Below are 17,820 nucleotides of genomic sequence, written 5' to 3'. Positions count from 1 at the left end.
GACTTTTTTTTTTTGTCAGATCCCCATTTGGTTTCCATTTCCAAGTTGCCTTGTCTTTTGTGTAAAGAAGCAGGGGAAGAGACAGGAATTTCCTCATTAGGAATCAGAAACTGTCTCTACTGCTGTGGCATAGGTGGTCCCTAGTCTATCTGTTTGGGGAGGGAAGAGAAAGGCTCCATGGCCCAATGGAAACCATACCGGTCTGGATTTCAAGAAACCTGAGTTCCATTTCCCACTCTTAACAATGACTCAATAGGTGACTGTCAGCAAGTCTCCCCTCTCTGAAAGATTGCTACCACCTTCTTACCTACTTCATATTGATAGAGAATGAGGTAATTGCTTTAAAAAGTTCAAAGAACTACTGATCTAGGTCTGAAATGCACATTAGAGGTGCCTCATCACCTCACCATTTACCAGATGTAGAAATCGAGGCTCAGGGTGACTTCCCCAAGGCCATACAGGTAAGTAAGAATTAGAAGCATTATTTGAACCCAGGTCCTTGGACTTCTGAATCAGTGCTTTCTCCCCATATGAACACTATACTATACAAATATGAGATACTATAGCTTATTTCCATAAGTACAAGGTGCCAATAAATGTGATTGTGGGTCACACATTTGCATGATGTAGGTATTCTTGATTGTAACCCTAAGTGTTGGAAGGAAGAGCAAGCTGTGATGAATGTACACACTCTACAGAGCTCACTCCAGTGAATCTCTTTATTCTAATACACTTCAGACACTCTGAGTCTGAAGTCTGAAGACAAACAGAAGAGTGTAGACCTTATCTAGAACCAGTTGGTTTGTGGATGCCCCGAGGCTGTCCCTGAGCTATACAATGACCATTGGGAATCTCCTGCAAGTTTACTAGGCTGCTTTTTCCAAAAACCTATTACTGACTATCACAGATGTCAGTATGTGAATGGAAAGAGCACTGGACTTGGCATTGAAACTTGGCCACTTGTCAGGCAGATGACCCTGGCCAAGGCACTTAACTTCCCTAAAAGTCTCCTGAGTTTACTCAACTGTAAAATGGGAACAGTGAGACTTGAACTAATAATCATAACAAACACAGAAACTGACATTTCTATAGCCCTGTAGGGTTTTCAAGGCATTTTTACATACAATATCTCATTTGAGCCTCATAATAACACTGTAAAGCAAAGATCTGTTTTATAAATGAAGAAGAAAAGTGACTCATTCAGGGTCACACAGTTTCCAGGTATTAGAGCCAAACCTTGAAAACTCTGAGGCAGCAGTAACTATACTATTCAATATACTTTTGCCCCTTATTAGGTATCATGATGATGAAAATAGAATTAATCAATAGAATAATCTTTCTGAGCCTAGGTTTTACATATTATGTCATTTTCAATTCTACATAAAATATTGGTTAACTGGCTTTTTATTTTGAAAAAATTTTAATTTGTTATTCTGAACTTGACAAACACTAAGAGACATGAACTCCTTCACAAAGAAAGAAAAGAAAAACAGGACTAGAAGTGAACTTTTTCCCTTCTCTAAATCTCAAAAAAAAAAAAAAACAACATGAGCCTGCAACAGAAATCCCACCGTCAAGAAGGGGCTTTGCACATTGAACTGGATCTTACCTCACTTACAGGAATTTCATACATTTCTGAAATAAGAAATTTAAATGTTATTTGCTAAATTGCAAGAAGCTTAGACTTTACAAAAAATCAGTTTACGCATGAAGATTAAATAAGTTAACACATATAAGGTGTTCTGTAAGCCTTTAAAGTACTATGTAAGTGCTGGCTCTCATTATTATAGAGACCATAGAAAAGTATTTATTCAGTATCTATTATACAGACACTGTCCTAGGTGCTGAGGGTATAAAGGCAAAAATGAAAGTCTCTGCTCCCAAAGCTGTTCCTAGCTATCTGTTTATCTGTTGAATATATTTACATAAAGATGATATATTTATATATAAATAGGATACATAAATTTACATTTATGTACATATACATATGTGGGTAAATATGATATATGCATGTGTATGTTTTTTATAGACAGACTTTATACAATAAAAGTTCTGTGCTCAGGGTTTGGGAAGAAATGCATTCTAAGCAAAAGGGCAAAACCTATGCAAAGGCTCAGAGGAAGATTAAATGTGATTTATGAAGAATAGCAAGAAGTCCAGTTTAACTGATCAATAAATAAAGGGGAGTAATGTGTGATAATCTTGGAAAGGGGGTTAGCCAGATTATGAAGAGTTTTACATGCTAAACAAGTTTATATTTTATCATTAAGGCAAATGGGAGTCGGTGAAACTTCTTGATCAGGACAGTGACAGAGTTGTGCTTGAATTTTAGGAATATCAATTTTGCTTTTGGGTGGAGATGGATAGATTGGAGAGGGAGAAGACAGGAGATAGGGAGTTTAATTAAGAGGCTATTGCAATTGTTCAAGTGAGGGGTGATAAGGAGAGGAATTACACTGTCAGGGTATGTGAGTAAAAAGAGGACAGCTAGGTGGCTCAGTGGATAGAGTGCCAAGCCTGGAGACAGAAGGTCATTGTTCAAATCTAGCTTTGGATACTTTCCACCTGTGTGACCCTGGGCAAGTCACTTAACCCCCATTGCCTAGCCCTTACCCTCTTCTGCCTTGGAACTGATACATAGTATGGATTATAAAACAGAAGGTAAGGTTTTAAAAAAACCCAGCATTGGGTAGGTGGAATTGACAACCCTTGGCAACTGATTGGATATAGGTGTGTGCCAGTTGTAGCTAGTGGATGATGACTAAAAGTTTGGGAAACAGTGTGATTTGGAGCATAGTGCCATCTTCTATATAAAGAAAGAGGCTACAAAGGAGTGGTGGGTAAATTGTGAGTATTTAGGGTCAATAACGAATCCTGTTTTGTATAGGGTTGGGGGATTCCTCAATAATTTTTAAGTATAAAGAAGATCTCAGATCAAAAAAGTTTGAAATCTGCTATTCTAGGTGAATAAATAAGAATATAAATCACACAGAAGGTGCCAGTTTCCATTGGTGATAAGAATTTTCTTGCCTGGGAGGGCTTTATACCAATGAAATTATAGGTTCATACTCTATCCCTATCTACTTGCTATGCAGGAGAAAGTCACTTATTAAAAAGACAAACATGAAATCTTAGAGCTTCCTTAAAATAACTTGTAAAGGGAATATCTGAAATCATTAAGGATCAAAGCAATCACCCAAAGGCCCTCAAAGGTGCATTAGTATGAGGATTCCTTTTGAGAAATCAGGTTTTTCAAACCCTTACCTTTTATCTTAGATCTGATACTAAGTAGAGGTTCTGAGGCAGAAGAGCTGTTAAGGGCTAGGCAACTGGGGTTAAGTGACTTGCCCAGGGTCACACTACTAGAAAGTATCTGAAGCCAGATTTGAACTCAGGAAGATGTATCTTCCTGACTCTAGGTCCAGTGTTCTATACATTGAGCTACCTAACTGCACACTAAATAGTTTATATTGACTATAAATACCAAAAAAAGTTTCCAGAAATGAGAAACCTTTATATGGCTAAGAAGAGTCATAAAAAGCTATGTGGGATGAGGTTGGATTTAAGACAGGCCTTGGATAGGATTTGGTTAGGAGAGACAATTGAGAAGACCTTTTTAATTGGGGTAAAGGGACAAAAATAGCAGGGTCGAAATAATCCTGTCACAGGGTGAGGGAGGGACAAGCTGAATAAATTGTTCTTAATGGAACTGTAGAATTGAAGAATGGTAGAAAATAAAGCTGAAGAGGTAAGACAAACAATCAAATCATGGAGAGCCTTGAGATTCAGGAAGGAAAGTTTTGATCAGGGCTTGTATCTTTTTAGAAGTGATGGGTCCAATTTTAATTTATTTACTTTAATTTAAAGTTGGGGGGGGGAGCTGGTAATAGGCTCTTTGGTTTCACCAAATCAGTGTTATTTGGCAACTTCTATTTCATACAGGGCCAGGAGAACTGGCAAAAATAAGCTAACATTTGTCCCAAGAGGATTATGAGAACTGGACTAATTGGGCAAACTCTATGCCCGTGGTCCTTCTAGTGTACCTGTGGAGAAAAGGGAAAGAGAAGCTGCAAAAAGCAAGAACAATTTCAGGCACCCAACCAAGAAGAGGAAATTATTCCTCTTTATGGCATAATCTCCTGCTCTAGCACTTGAAACTCAAACTTTTGCCCTCTGTTTCCTAGATTTTTGCAGCAGCTCAACAGGTCAACAGTGTCAAATACCAAATATAGGGCCATTTCTTGATAGTAATGAAGCTTACTTTTTTCATTAGCCAAACAAAATAGGAATTAAAATTTTCATTTTAATTAACTATTTTACATTTTTGTAGGTAATTCTTTTGAATTCTCATTTTTGTTTATATACATCAGGTTCTGACAATTTAAAAAAATTGTCAATTAATCTTATACATTTTAAAATTTGTTGGTGTAATTTTATTCTCCTTTCATTTTAATTAGATTAGTCAACAATTATCAATTTGTTAGTCATTTGAAAGATTAGCTTTTAATTGCTTTTTTATTAATTCTTTAGTTCTTATGATTTTGCCTTAAATTTTTAAGATTTTTCTACTGGGTGCTCATTTTTGGTTTTATTAGTTCATTAATCCTCTCTTTTTCTATTTTGTTAATCTATTTTTTAAGAACATATTTTTTTCCTCTGGGGTTTATATTAACTCCAATCTAGAAATTTTGATATGTTATTCTGTCATCATTTTTTCACATGGTTATTAATGATTATTCATTGGGTCTCCATTTAGATCTGCATTTTTAGCTTATGTTCTTTGTTTTGATTACTGTTTTTGTTGCATCATAATGCAATGGCCTGCAAAGGATCTATTTAGAATATTTGCTTTCTTACATTTACTTGTAATTTTTTTTCTATGTACACAGTTTTCCCCCCAAAGATATTATATGGTATTCAGAAATATGTATCCTTCTTAGTGCTCTCTTTCAGAAGATGCCCCCCCCCCCAATTTTAACTCTAAATTTCTTGTGTCCTAATCTTTGTTCTGATATGTGATCCATCTAAAAGCCTGAACTTAGTTTGGTTTTTAAAAATGTCTATACTTTACCTGGAGCCAAAGCAGGTACAGGTGGGAGAGGGTTTGGTGATGTAGAACTAGAAGGTTTGACGGATCTGTTCACTTTGGGAGCTTAAAGATAAATAATTAATTATTACAGACATATCCCAACTAAGGAAAACCCATATTTATGGCAAAAATAAAATGTGGAACGATTCTTTCATTAATACTTGATAGCCCACCGAATGGGTCAAGTGAAATTCCTTACAAATGATGTCAAACAGTAAACTACGAAAGTTATTTAGAAAAAAATAAGTAAAATAAAACTTTTGAGAAAAAATCAAGAAAGTAATAATTTAATAACTCCATAGATCACTAATGTTATTTTATTATAATATAATTTTACTAGAACTAACATTGCTAATATTGCTGAACCTGGAGATAAAATGGGTTTGACTTCCCACATCTTTGTGGCTAGTGTTCTTTCTCTTACCATACTCAGATGAGGGTGAATTGCTTTCTGTAGGATGGATATAATTTTCATCTTCATCCTCAACAGGAACCACATAATCAGCCTTTAAAATCAGAGAGATAAAAGCAGTCACTGCTTCTCATTTCCTAGAAGACTGTTTATTGACAGGAAAGGTTCTGGGGGAGACAATCTCAAAGGTCCCTTCTGTCTTGAGATTGTATAACTCTTGGTTGCCCTTCTTCCTTGATATGACTGTCACCCTTAGAATTGATGCAAGCACTCAATCAGATATTAGATTATGGAACCTGTGGACCTAGAACAGCCAGAGGTGGTATGGGACTTTGAGCCCAAGGAAAGTAACACCTAGAAATCTTGTGCTTTTGGCCAAACATGCTGAGCCAAGGGAAGTTTTCCCCTAAGCCTACTTGGATCTGGAATTTTCTTACACATGGTCACAGGGCTCAGACTTCAGGCTGTGGTTCCTCACCACAAAAACCATCATGGCCAAAAGATAGTTCTGGAAAGCTGGGTTTCTGTCACCTTCTTTGCTATTATTCTTGCATCTTTTCTTGTCCCCTTCATCCCACATTTTGCTCCTTTTTTGTCTTCCCATATTGATTTTTCCCAATTCTGTATAGACTGACAAAAAATATGGTCACTAGAATGTATCGCCGGAGCATCTCCACTTCTTTGTAGTTACCAACAAAAGCTACCCCAAGCTTGTTTTAATGTGCTATGTGGGCCAGTATTCACTCAAAAGCATTGCTCATGATCCCTTGATTATGTGTCTATTTTTACTAGTCAACCAGAGGACACATGAATTCAATCAAAGATATTTAATCAAAGAATGGCAATTGAAGTAAAGAGGAAAATTCATCTCTTCTCCCCCCTCAGCCGCCTTGCCATGATGGGTGCATTTAGGTTACATCATCTCACAAGTTACTATACCATCAGTGGAGAGCGTGTAACCTAATAAGGAACACATGTGATGAGGGGACATATGTGAAGTAGGCAGAGACATCACCAGGGGGCACTCTAGGAGTTCCGTAGCATTTTGTAGCTTTGGAGGTATGACTTGTTTTGGCCACATGAGTTTGGATGTTGATGAATAAGTCTTGGTGAAGTATGTTCCTTCTGTATGTACCCTTGTCATTTAAGGCTCAGTGCTCTATGAGAGAGCATATCCCTATAAGGAGACTCTTCTCATGTCATTTTATTTGTTTTACCATAAAAAAAAATTTGTTTTGTTTGAACTAATGTGGTCCCTGACTAGCAAAAGTACATAATCAGTGGAAAGACAATGGGCTCTGGAGTCCAGGGAACTGTCTTCATGTTTACTTCTCTGATACCTTGGGCAAGTCACTTCCTGAGCTTCACTTTCCTCATTTATAAGATGAACTAGATGGTCTCTAAAGTCTTTTCCAGTCCTAGTTCTAGGATTTCATGATCTCATGACTTTGAATGGATACTGACCCAGAGTTCTGACCTTGAACCTGGGGAAGATTTTCTAGAACACTCACATGTGAGAAAGAATGTACAAGGGAGTACTGGACACTAAGGAAATCTTTTCCTTCAGTGATATTGTCTGCCTTGAATTACAAAGAGAAACTAGCAAAAAGATCATCCTTAAATTATGTCCAAAGGGCTTTAAAAGAATGCATATCCTTTGATCCAGCCATACCACTGTTGAGTTTGGACCATCAAAGAGATAATAAGGAAAAATATTTGTACAAAACTACTCATAGATACACTCTTTGTGGTGGCAAAAAAAAAAGGAAAATGAGGGGATGCCCTTCAATTGGGGAATGGCTGAACAAATTGTGGTATCTGTTGGTGATAGAATACTATTGGGCTAAAAGGAATGATGAACTGGAGGATTCTATATGCACTAGGAGAACCTCCATGAATGGATGCAGAGTGAAATGAGCAGAACCAGGAGAACATTGTACACAGAAAGTAAAACATTGTGGAACAATCCAATGTAATGACTTTGCTACTAGGAGCAATGCAACAAGGCAGGACAGTCCTGAAGGACTTATGGGAAAGAATGTTAACCACACTGAGAGAAAGAACTGTGGGAGTAGAAAGGCAAAAGAAAAACATATGACATCATATGGGGATGTGATTTGGGGTTTAGGCTTTAAAAGATCACTCTATAGCAAAAAGAATATGGAAATAGGTATCAAGGGATAACATTTGTACAACCAAGTAGAATTGCTTGTCGGCTTTAGGAAGGGGAAAGGTAGAGAAGATGGAAAGAAAATGAAGCATGTATACATGGGGAAATATTTAAAAATAAAAAATAATAAATTTTAGAAAAGATCATCCTTAGGAGTCTATTAAGTTCCCTTTAAACTAGTATTTCAAAGAATCCTATATTCTCTTGAAAAATTAATGCGAATTGTGGTGGCAATAAATTGGAAACTGAAGGGATGCCCATCAACTGATTTTTCTAGCAATTATGGCTTATGTATGTATTAATACAAGTGGATTTTAATGAAAATACAAAAACATGCCATTGAAAAATGGCCAATGAATTACGTTTCAATGTTTTTCTAAGCACTGATATCAAATAATTTTAAAGACCATCAGAACATTTCAAGCAATCCAGAATGCTGCATACCTGTTGTGGCTGACAGAATGAATTAGTCATATATGTTCATGAGCAAAAATACAAAGTCATCTATTCCTTTGGAGAATTTGGTTGTTGATTTCTTTCAGGATTCTTTTTTAAAGGGGTCTGCTGGGTTGCTCAGTGGATTGAGAGCCAGACCTAGAGGTGGAAGATCCTGGGTTCAAATCTGGCCTCATACTTCCCAGCTGTGTGTTTCTGGACAAGTCACTTAACCCCCATTGCCTAGCCCTTACCACTCTTCTGCCTTGGAACCAATACACAGTATTGACTCCAAAACGGAAGGTAAGGTTTATTTTTTTAAAAAAGTAAGATTCTTTTTTAAAAAGGAAGTTGTTCTGAGAACCCACCTGTTACAGGGGAGATTTCAAGAAGGCACTTTACTTCAGAACCTTAAGACATGATGGACTGACAAAACAAGTGAGAATTTATTTTTAATATATTGAATCACTATATATTTCTGTATCTGAGATCCAGGTCAGAGATTCCATTCAGGTTATGTTTTTGCATATGCTTTGCCCTTAGGAAAGCCAGAAAATATATTTCTTTAAAAAAAAAACCGAATTTGGTTAATAAATTAAGGGAACAAGGGCTCTTTCCCTGTGTACCTTTTCCCCATGATGTCAGTATGGGGAGGAACAAATACTTTGATGAACTACTTTATTAACTGTTTGCTATGTTCAAGGAAGGAACTGAATAATGAGCTCCTAAAATTCTATTTATTAAGATGTTTAACCAGGTTCTAGGTTATTCCTGGTCATTAGAGATAACCTTGGAGACCCATATCTCTTTAACAGTTATGATGGTGGCCAAACCAATAAACAGAAGCAATCAATAAATTTATATTCTTACCCTTCCCCACCACAAAAGAAAATGAATGTGAATTGCAAATACTTGTAGCATGCTATTTAAAAGCACTGATCATTTACTAGGCCAGAGACAAGTCAACTTTCTGTTGATGACACACTTTAGGAAAGAAGCCAAGATGTGAGGGATGGTGTGAAAGAATAGGGGGGAAAGAGCTTTAGAGGAGATGGGAGACACCTTTTTCATAATTCCTCCCAGAGAAACTTTTTTTAAAGTGGTTATCCTCTTTCCCCATCTTTTCTTCTTTTCCATCTCAGGAGATAAAACAATCAAAGAGTTAGAGAGAAGACATAATGTGAAAGAAATTCAGCAAAACAGAAAAGCAAAAAGGATGGAAAAAGAAAAATGGAGGACAATCATAAGAACTGAAAGGCAATAGGAAGGGGACAAAGGTGAGGTGGACTGATCCACAGCTGGCATTATTCAGAACCAATCATTGCTAGGGAGTTGATGAGCATTTATTAAGTGTTTGGGAACCCTGCCCTATTTGGGGACGTCTAGGCTTCAAGTGCATGTCTCTAAACATCAACCCATTATTTATATTTTCAATTGTTTCATAACTTTTTCTGGAGTCCCATTAATACAAAATATCTGCATATGGCCTGCTTCAAAGAAAGTGTTCAAAGAAGATCCTACATAAGGTTTTTTTTTTGTGCATGATATGTTTTGCTTTCTCTTCTCTGCCTCTTAATTTTCCTGTCTTCCTTCAAGACCCAACTCAAATCTCACTTTCTATAAGAGACCTTTAGATGCCCACCTCCCTTACCCAGCTGCTAGTATATTCCTGTTGAGATTATGTTCTGCCTATTGGTATGTATCTTGTAATTTATATGTTGCCTCCCCCAAAAGAATGTGAGATCCTCAAGGGCAGGAATCATATTTTGGCTTTTCTTTGTAATCCTGGAATTACAACTGATTGATTATAGGAATTTTCACATTCAAGAATGTTGAGCAGTTATAAAAGGATGAAGATCCCAGAGTGGTAAGACTCCATTTGCTTCATTGTCTTTATTTTATATATATTTTATATCTCCTTATGTGTATATACATGTTGTTTGCTCAGATAGACTATAAGCTCTTTGAGGGCAGGGGCTATTTTGTTTTTGTCTTTGTATCACTTGTGTCTAAAACCAAGTTGGTGTTTAATAAATGTTTGTTGACTGATGGAGCATTTTGCCAAAGGTCAGTCCCAGGGACCAAGGTGATCTTTGCAACTAAGCATATGGAAGAGCTTTTGCCATGAGTATGAGGATTACCTCATCTTCCGAGCAGTTTTTTGGCTTTGGTGGGAGCTGAGGCTTCTGCAGAGGAAGTACCTGCAAAGATGAGTTTCTTGTTTTCTGGGAAGGCCAACTTGCCTTATCTGGAAGTGTCTTGCTGAAAGGTGGAGAATGTCTCTGGTGTGATCGATTATCTTTAAAGGAAAGCATACACACATATATACAACATAAATTTAAATCTCAATTATTCAGTGTTTTGAATTCATGTAAAATCTTTTTTAAACTAGTCATTCTTGAAAAAGATACAGCACAATTTCATGCAGAGAATCCTGTTTTATCATTGTCTTCTAGTATCAAGTAGATATGTAGAAAAAAAACAATAAAAAACAAAGCAATCACAGATTGAAATGGTGATTGGGGTTTGAACCCAAGACTTTTGTCTCTACAGTCAGTACTCTTTTTCATACTTCCTTTGGGAGGAGTACTTTATGAGAACTTATGCAAACCTTTGGTCAGACTAGGTTCCTAAGAAAATAATCTGTCTTGGTTATATAGAAAAACTGTTTTTCCCTCTTGCTGACCAAGTTTAAGATCACATGGAATTTCATGGTCAGTCTTACTATATGATGCCCCTACAGGGGCCTTTTGTGTTATAGGGATCAGGAAATATTCAAGGATCCTGAATTTGGGTACAGATACTCCTTAGTTATGCGTAATAATTGTAAAGGGCTCTGGAAAGGCAGATCCAAAATTGTGGAGGATATTAAAATCAATTTTTTTCAAATGTGGCATCAGATGGGCATATGAATATATTATGTCTGATGTTCTACTGATTTTTACAACAAACCCAATAATGAAGTCACATCAAAAAATCAACTCAAAAACTAGAAATCCCTCTGATTTCCTTAACCTGACCATTTTTAATCCCAAGGAAGATCAGAATTATCCTACCTATTACTTTCCTCAAGTCTTCCTTTATAGAGGGATCATAACCTTACTGATAATTCCATTTTCTACCAACTGCTCTGTTGTCTTTGATGCTACCAAAAACCATGCCCCATGCCAGGTTCCCCCTGGTGGTCCTTCCATTTTTAGGTTATTTTTTATGTGTGTGTTGTCTCCCCCCATTAAAATGTAAACTCCTTGAAGATAAGATCAGTCTTTTTTCCTTATTTGTAGCTCTAATGCTTAGCACAGTGCCTGGTACTTAATAAACATCTGTTGGATTGAATTATCCTTTGATGGTGTTCACCTGGATTAGCATAATTTTTCTCACTTAAAGGTGGCACTCCTTCCTTCCCCCATCTCAAATTTCCTTTGGAAGGGGAGATATTTAAATATTTCATATTTTTAAAGGTTTTCTCTGAGACAATATCAACTAAACATGGATATTGAGGTGTCTCAATAAAACAGAATAAATAGATATTCCAACAATTTAAAAACAATGTATATAACAAATTATTCTCCATACCTGCAAGGGAGAGTGAGGCAGAGTGTCATAGTAGGAAGAACCTGGGGCTAGGATTCAGGAAATCTGGGTTCTAGATCCTACCAAACTTAGGTAAGGTAAATCATTCCCTGGACCTCAGTTTCCTTACAAATAAAATAAGGATACTGCAGACAATCTCTGAAGTTCCTTCTAGCTCCATGATCCTATGAATTTTGGGTCATGTGAGGATAACTGAGAGAGCTGACTATAACCAAGATTTCCTATTTTTTTTTCTCAGCTACCATCTTAAATGAAAGTCCTGGTGTACTTGGTCACCACTGGAGAGCAACCTTATTGGGCATTTGTGGTAATATTAGCCCTGTTTGCTCTCTACTTCTTCAGATGGGGATTTGAGAAACCACAGGAATGCTTGCATTATGCAACCAGTGTTTAATAAGGTTGTGCAATCTTAGCTTAAATTGTCAAGAGATACTAATATTTAGCTCTCATTTCAACTGAACTTAGAGAGAAAATCCCTTTCTGGAGCAAAAGAAGAAAAGCTAATATGCAATTTGTAAGTCTTAAGTTATTGGGATCTGGGTCCTTGTGTTATACTCAACAATTAAATATTTATGTGTTATTTTAGCTTCATTTCCAGTTTTCTTTGGCAATATTTCAAAGTGCCCAGGTCTGTTAATCCTCCTAGCCACCTGTGCTGTAAAATCCCAGTAGTTTATTTATTTTTCCTTTTGGTCTGGGGGATGGAGAGAGTTTCCTCTTTAATAAAAAAATACTGGAATTAAAGTCAGGAGTACCCAAGTTTGAATTCTACTTGTGGTATTTCCTAGCAATATAATAATTAAGAAGTCACTTAACTTGACTCCGTTTCCTTATCTGTAAAGTGGGGCTAATAATAGCACTTCACAGTGTTTTTATGGATGCTAAATGAATGTCATCCATTGACATTTTTTATCAGTAATAAATACTATATAAACTATGTTTTCCTCTAATAAATATCAGGTTTTTGAGCCAAAACTGGAGCTAAATAAATTCAGAAGAGTACTGGGCTGAGTCTTGAGATCTGGGTTCTCGTCCTTGTTTTATTATTTATATAGTCTCAGGGAAATTCTTTGACTTCCTAAACCTGGTTCCTTCTCTGTAAAACAGAGATAATACCTGCTCTGCCTATTTCATAGGGATATTGGGAGATCAATTAAAATGAAGGAATTCACCTGAAAGGGTGATAAGGATTGATAAGGATTACAGTTAATTAACGATAAGGATTACAGTTCCTGCTCCTTGGACAGAGGATGATGTTCAACCCCTCTTAATTAATAGTGAAATGTTTTTTCCCCAATCATGACAAATGACAAGAAAACACAGAAGAATTTTTACACTTCCCCCACATATCTTGTAGTTTGTGATATGGGTCTGGGTTCTAATTCCATCTTCTCTTCCAACATCCTCTTACTGGAATAATCTAGATACAGTCCCATCAAACAATAGAATTATTCAGTCATGGATCCCTAATGCTCATCATCACAGGATCTCAGAGTGAAAAGATTCCCAAATCCATCCAGTGTAGCCCATACCTGAATCCCTTCTACATCTTTTTTTCAACATGTGGTCCATCATCTAGGTTTTCTTTGACAACCTTCTCAGAGGGGGAATACAATACCAGCTAAGGTGGCCCATTCCATTTTGGAATGACTCATTATTGTTAGGAAGTTTTCTCTTTTATCAACCTTAAATATGCCTCTTAATAACTTTTACTCATTGCTACAAGCTCTATCCTTTTAGATAACTGTGATAAATCTGATTCCATTCCTACCTGGCAGCTTTTCAAATTCTTGAAAATAATTATCGCTCATTCCCTGTCCCCACTCCAATTCATTTCATTTCTCTAGCTTTTAAACACTTTTCCAAACCAGTTTTTGAACATTTAGTCTTTAAACAAAATGCCTAAGCCATAAGCCAGTTTTTTAAAAAGTTCAAGCTAATCAAACTAATAAAGAGAATCATGGGAACAGAATATTCATTCAGAACCAACTATTAGAGAGATTCAAAGGGGAAGAGGATGATGAAAAGAGATACCAAAGGGGAAAAAAACACATAGAGTGCTTTGCAAACTTTTTGTATAAATTCTAGCTATTTATTATTTGTTCTTATTGTTTGAAATAGGAAGAAAATGTCATCTGGGTATGATAAAATGGGGAGAGCACTAGCTGTTTTGTTAGAAGACCCAGTTAAGTTTGAATGCGAGATCTGCTTTTTACTGCCTATGTGACTTGGACCAAATCACCTCACTGAGCTTCAATGTCTTTTTCTGCAAAACAGAGGGGTTGGACTATATGATCTCTAATGACTCTGAACTCAAAACCCTGTTTGCAAGGGCCATGGTGTTTTCTAGTCTAAAGATCAAAGAGGAGTCCTTCATAGAAAGAATGAATTGGTTTGCCTTGAAATAACATTGAGAGATAAATTTAATGAAAAGCAAAATGTGTAAATTTTTCACAAATCTCATACATTTTCTACTCTCTCCACTCAGGTGGCCATCACCCTAGTTTAGTAAGCCCTCTGAACTACTGCCATAATCTTTTTTTAGATTTTATTTAATTAAGAAAAATTTTCCATGGTTACATGATTCATGTTCTTTCCTTCCCTTCCTCCACCCCCCTCCCTTAGCTGATGCACAATCCCACTGGGTTTTACATGTGTCATTGATCAAGACCTCTTTCCATATTATTGATATTTGCACTAAGGTGATCATTTAGAGTCTGCATCCCTAATCATATCCCCATCAACCCATGTGATCAAGTATACCACAATTTGTTTAGCCATTCCCCAATTGAAGGGTATCCCCTCATTTTCCAATTTTTTGCCACCACAAAGAGTGCCTGCCATAATCTTCTAATTTGCTTCCCTGCCTTAATTTTCTTCTCACTCTAATCTATTCTCTAATACAGTTACTAAAGAGTACATCTGACTTCTCAAATTCAGTAAAATAAGTCTTCTGGGTCTGGAGTCAGGAAGTTCAGATCTGGCCTCAGACACTTACAAGCTATATGACCTTGGATAAGTCATTTAACATTATTTGCCTCAGTTTCCTTGCCTATAAAATGAGCTGGACAAGTAAATGGCAAACAATTCCAGTGTCTTTACGAAGAAGATCCCAAATGGGGCCACAAAGAGTCTGACATGACTGAAAATGGCCAAATGATGACAGTTTTGCCATCTCATCACCACTTCTCTTCCTTCTCCTACCATTTTCCACTGACTCTTCTAGTCACACTAGTCTACTTGCTGGTCTTCTCATAGGATGTTCCATCTCCAATCTCAGCCCTTGCTTTGCCTGTCTTCCAAGAGACCTCCTGTATTCTGTCTCTCAAGACTCAGCTGAAGAGTCACTCCTTGAAGGAGACCTTTCCTGCCTCTTTCTTCTACTTCAAGTCACTAATATCTTCATCCCTCTAAGTCTACTCTCCTTTACTTTCTATAGAAGTGTGTTGTCTCTCCCAGGTAGAATGTAAATGTCTCAAAGAATGGTCTATCTTTGGCTTTTTCTTTGAATTCCCAGCACTTATCAACAGTGTCTGGTACATCCTAAGTACTTTAAATTTTATTAATTGTTTGGTATTTGAAGACAATAATGATAGTTCTAAAGCACTTTAAGGTTTAGAAAGCCCTTTTATAACATTAAAAATTTATTCTAATTTTATAAATGGAGAAGCAGAGTTTCATAGCGGTTAAATGGTTTGTTCAGAGTTACCCAGCTAGGGAGTCTCAGAACTAGAACTTAAAACTAAGGTCTTTAGCTTCCACAAAGATGAGGAAAAGATTTAGTCCCTACTTTGCACATGCATTTATATTTTTATCCACTCACACATACATGAGAGATATGACTGTTAGTCTTACCTGCATATTCTCCTTTGGAAAATGGAAGCGCAGTGGGGAGCTTCCTTTTCTCTTTTTCTGTAGGAGGAGGTTCATAGCTGTCATCTGCCGTTTCTTCCCCAGGTACCACATATGTCTCTGAATCAGAGGGTTCATCTGGATTTTCATAATCACTGTCCTAGAAATACAGGTTGGCTTTGCTTAATGGAATAGTTGTGATCACAAAAAGTTTAGCCACAAAATGAATTTCTATTAATTAAGTCCTATTCCCCATTGATGTTTGTTTGAAAAATGAAAGATGCAATCTCAAAAGAAAAAGAATGCTTTTTTCATGATTAAATTTCTAAAAATCACACAAAACCCAACAAAACTTTAAAAACCTCACATTCACAAAATAAGAGAATTTTTTAGAGCGAGCAATGATGATCGTCAGAATAAGGCATAGAACATAACTTGGATGTCAAGAAAAAGTGTTTAACAATGAAAACTGACCCAAAGTGGGAAAGGGGTATCTAGAGAAGAGCTGAGTCTGTCTTTGTTGGAGGCCTTCAATTAGAGGTTGAATGACTTCTCCTAACTTTGTCAGGGGTTCCTTTCAAGTATGAGTCTGACTAGATTTGTGGCTGAGGCCCCTTCACCCTCTCACTTAAAAATTCTTAATGAATTTTAATTTTTGCATCCAGTTTTTATATATGGGCATACCTTGTTTTATTGTACTTCTCTTTATTGAGCTTTGTAAATGTTGTATTTTTATGAATTGAAGGATTGTGGTAATCCTTCATCAAGCAAATTTATTGGCACCACTTTTCCAATAGCAAGTGCTTGCATCATGACTGTCACATTTTCATAATTCTGGCAATATTTCAAGCTTTTTGTTGATTATTATACTTTTCATGGTGATCTGTGACCAGTGATCCTTCATGTTGCTAGTGTAACTGTTTGGGGGCACCATAAACTGTACCCATATAAGGCAATGAACTTGGTAAATGTTGTAGACACATAGACATTTTTGTATGCCATGAAAACCTATTGAAAAGGTAGTGAGTCAGAAGTCATTACCTAAATGACTCAAAAGAAGCAAAATGGTATAGTAAAAAATTAGCTTGTCTTAGGCATATCACACTTCCCATTCAAAGAGTCAAAATGAATAATTTGGAAGGAAACAGCTATAATTCTATTCTCCAGGAGCCTAATTGTGGAGGGCTTTCTGCTGACTTCAGGAGGATATACTTACAAAGTCATCTGACCACTGTTCCTCTTCATCAACAGGGCTTTCTAAAGCAGACATGAGAGGGAAAAGAATATCACATGAGCACAGATCATAGACAATCTATTTCAGTTAAAAACAGATATTCAAATGACTCTTTGTCCTCCTCTCTCCCTATAAATGCAGAACTGGGGATAATCGTTGCATAAAGCCACCTTTCATGGTAAATAAAATCTTCCCCAATTCAATACTATCAGTAATACGTATCCATTGATTTGTGCAAGGAACCATGCTAGGCACTGAGGATACAAAGACAAATAGATATTTTAAAAGACCTTCCCTCAAGGGGTGTAAATGCTACTAATGATTATAATATATAAATGGATACATAAATATGCAATAATATGAGAAGGAAGAAGATACTAACAGCCAGAGGTGGAGGTCAAGAGAGGTTCCCTCAGTAGGTGACACCTAAGGACCTGAAAGATAACTAAGGACCTTTAGAGCCAAGACTAAGGAGGAAATGCATTCCAGGCATGGCATCTAGCCGGTACAAAGACTGGAAGTACTCCTGGGGCACCTCCTTTGATTGGAGGGTTGAGGGCTCTTTCTAAAGCCTTTATTTAAGGAAGAAACTCAGGCTTATCATCTGTTAATTTTCCATCAGGCTGTACTCTTTTGCTGTATTTCTCTATTATGCCCCAGAAACTCCTCATCTTAGAAGATCACTTTAGTCCTGGAACTCATAGCTCCAAAGTACTCTCTACCCCTCCCTCTGATTGGAGGTGATGGGATCCTTCCAGAGCCTCCATTTATGGAGGGCTTACAGAGGGTACCCAGGTCAATGATCTCTTCATTTCTCATTAAGCTATACTACTCTGGCTATCTTTCTCTATTATGCACTTGTTATGGACCTTCTCTCCCTTCTCTTCTTTTCACCTTCCTTTTATATGCCATCTTTCTCATTAGAATATAAGCTCTTTGAGGGCAGGGACTATCTTTCTTTTCACTTGTATTTGTATTCCCAGGGCTCAGCGTCTGGCTCATGGTAAGCATTTAATAACTGCTTGTTGACTGAT

At 36.8% G+C, this 17,820-nt stretch overlaps 1 protein-coding gene across 2 annotated transcripts in view; it reads right to left on the bottom strand.

Annotated features, from left to right (window-relative positions):
• BLNK (B cell linker) overlaps nucleotides 1–17,820 on the bottom strand; it is a 119,359-nt gene that overhangs the window by 32,220 nt on the left and 69,319 nt on the right. The window contains exons 4-9 of one of the 2 annotated variants that reach the window (XM_007478711.3): nucleotides 16,769–16,809; nucleotides 15,556–15,712; nucleotides 10,248–10,405; nucleotides 5,514–5,595; nucleotides 5,072–5,152; nucleotides 1,610–1,635 (exon numbers count right to left, since the gene is read on the bottom strand). In XM_007478711.3, coding sequence (XP_007478773.2) covers nucleotides 1,610–1,635; nucleotides 5,072–5,152; nucleotides 5,514–5,595; nucleotides 10,248–10,405; nucleotides 15,556–15,712; nucleotides 16,769–16,809 — 545 coding nt within the window. The remainder of the gene's footprint in view (nucleotides 1–1,609; nucleotides 1,636–5,071; nucleotides 5,153–5,513; nucleotides 5,596–10,247; nucleotides 10,406–15,555; nucleotides 15,713–16,768; nucleotides 16,810–17,820) is intronic. The other variant, XM_007478712.3, reaches the window with a different exon arrangement.

Source organism: Monodelphis domestica, chromosome 1 (assembly GCF_027887165.1).
Source record: "Monodelphis domestica isolate mMonDom1 chromosome 1, mMonDom1.pri, whole genome shotgun sequence".
NCBI classification, from domain to species: domain Eukaryota; kingdom Metazoa; phylum Chordata; class Mammalia; order Didelphimorphia; family Didelphidae; genus Monodelphis; species Monodelphis domestica.
The sequence above is the reverse complement of the archived record's forward strand: the minus strand, read 5'-3'. Positions and strand labels throughout refer to the sequence as shown.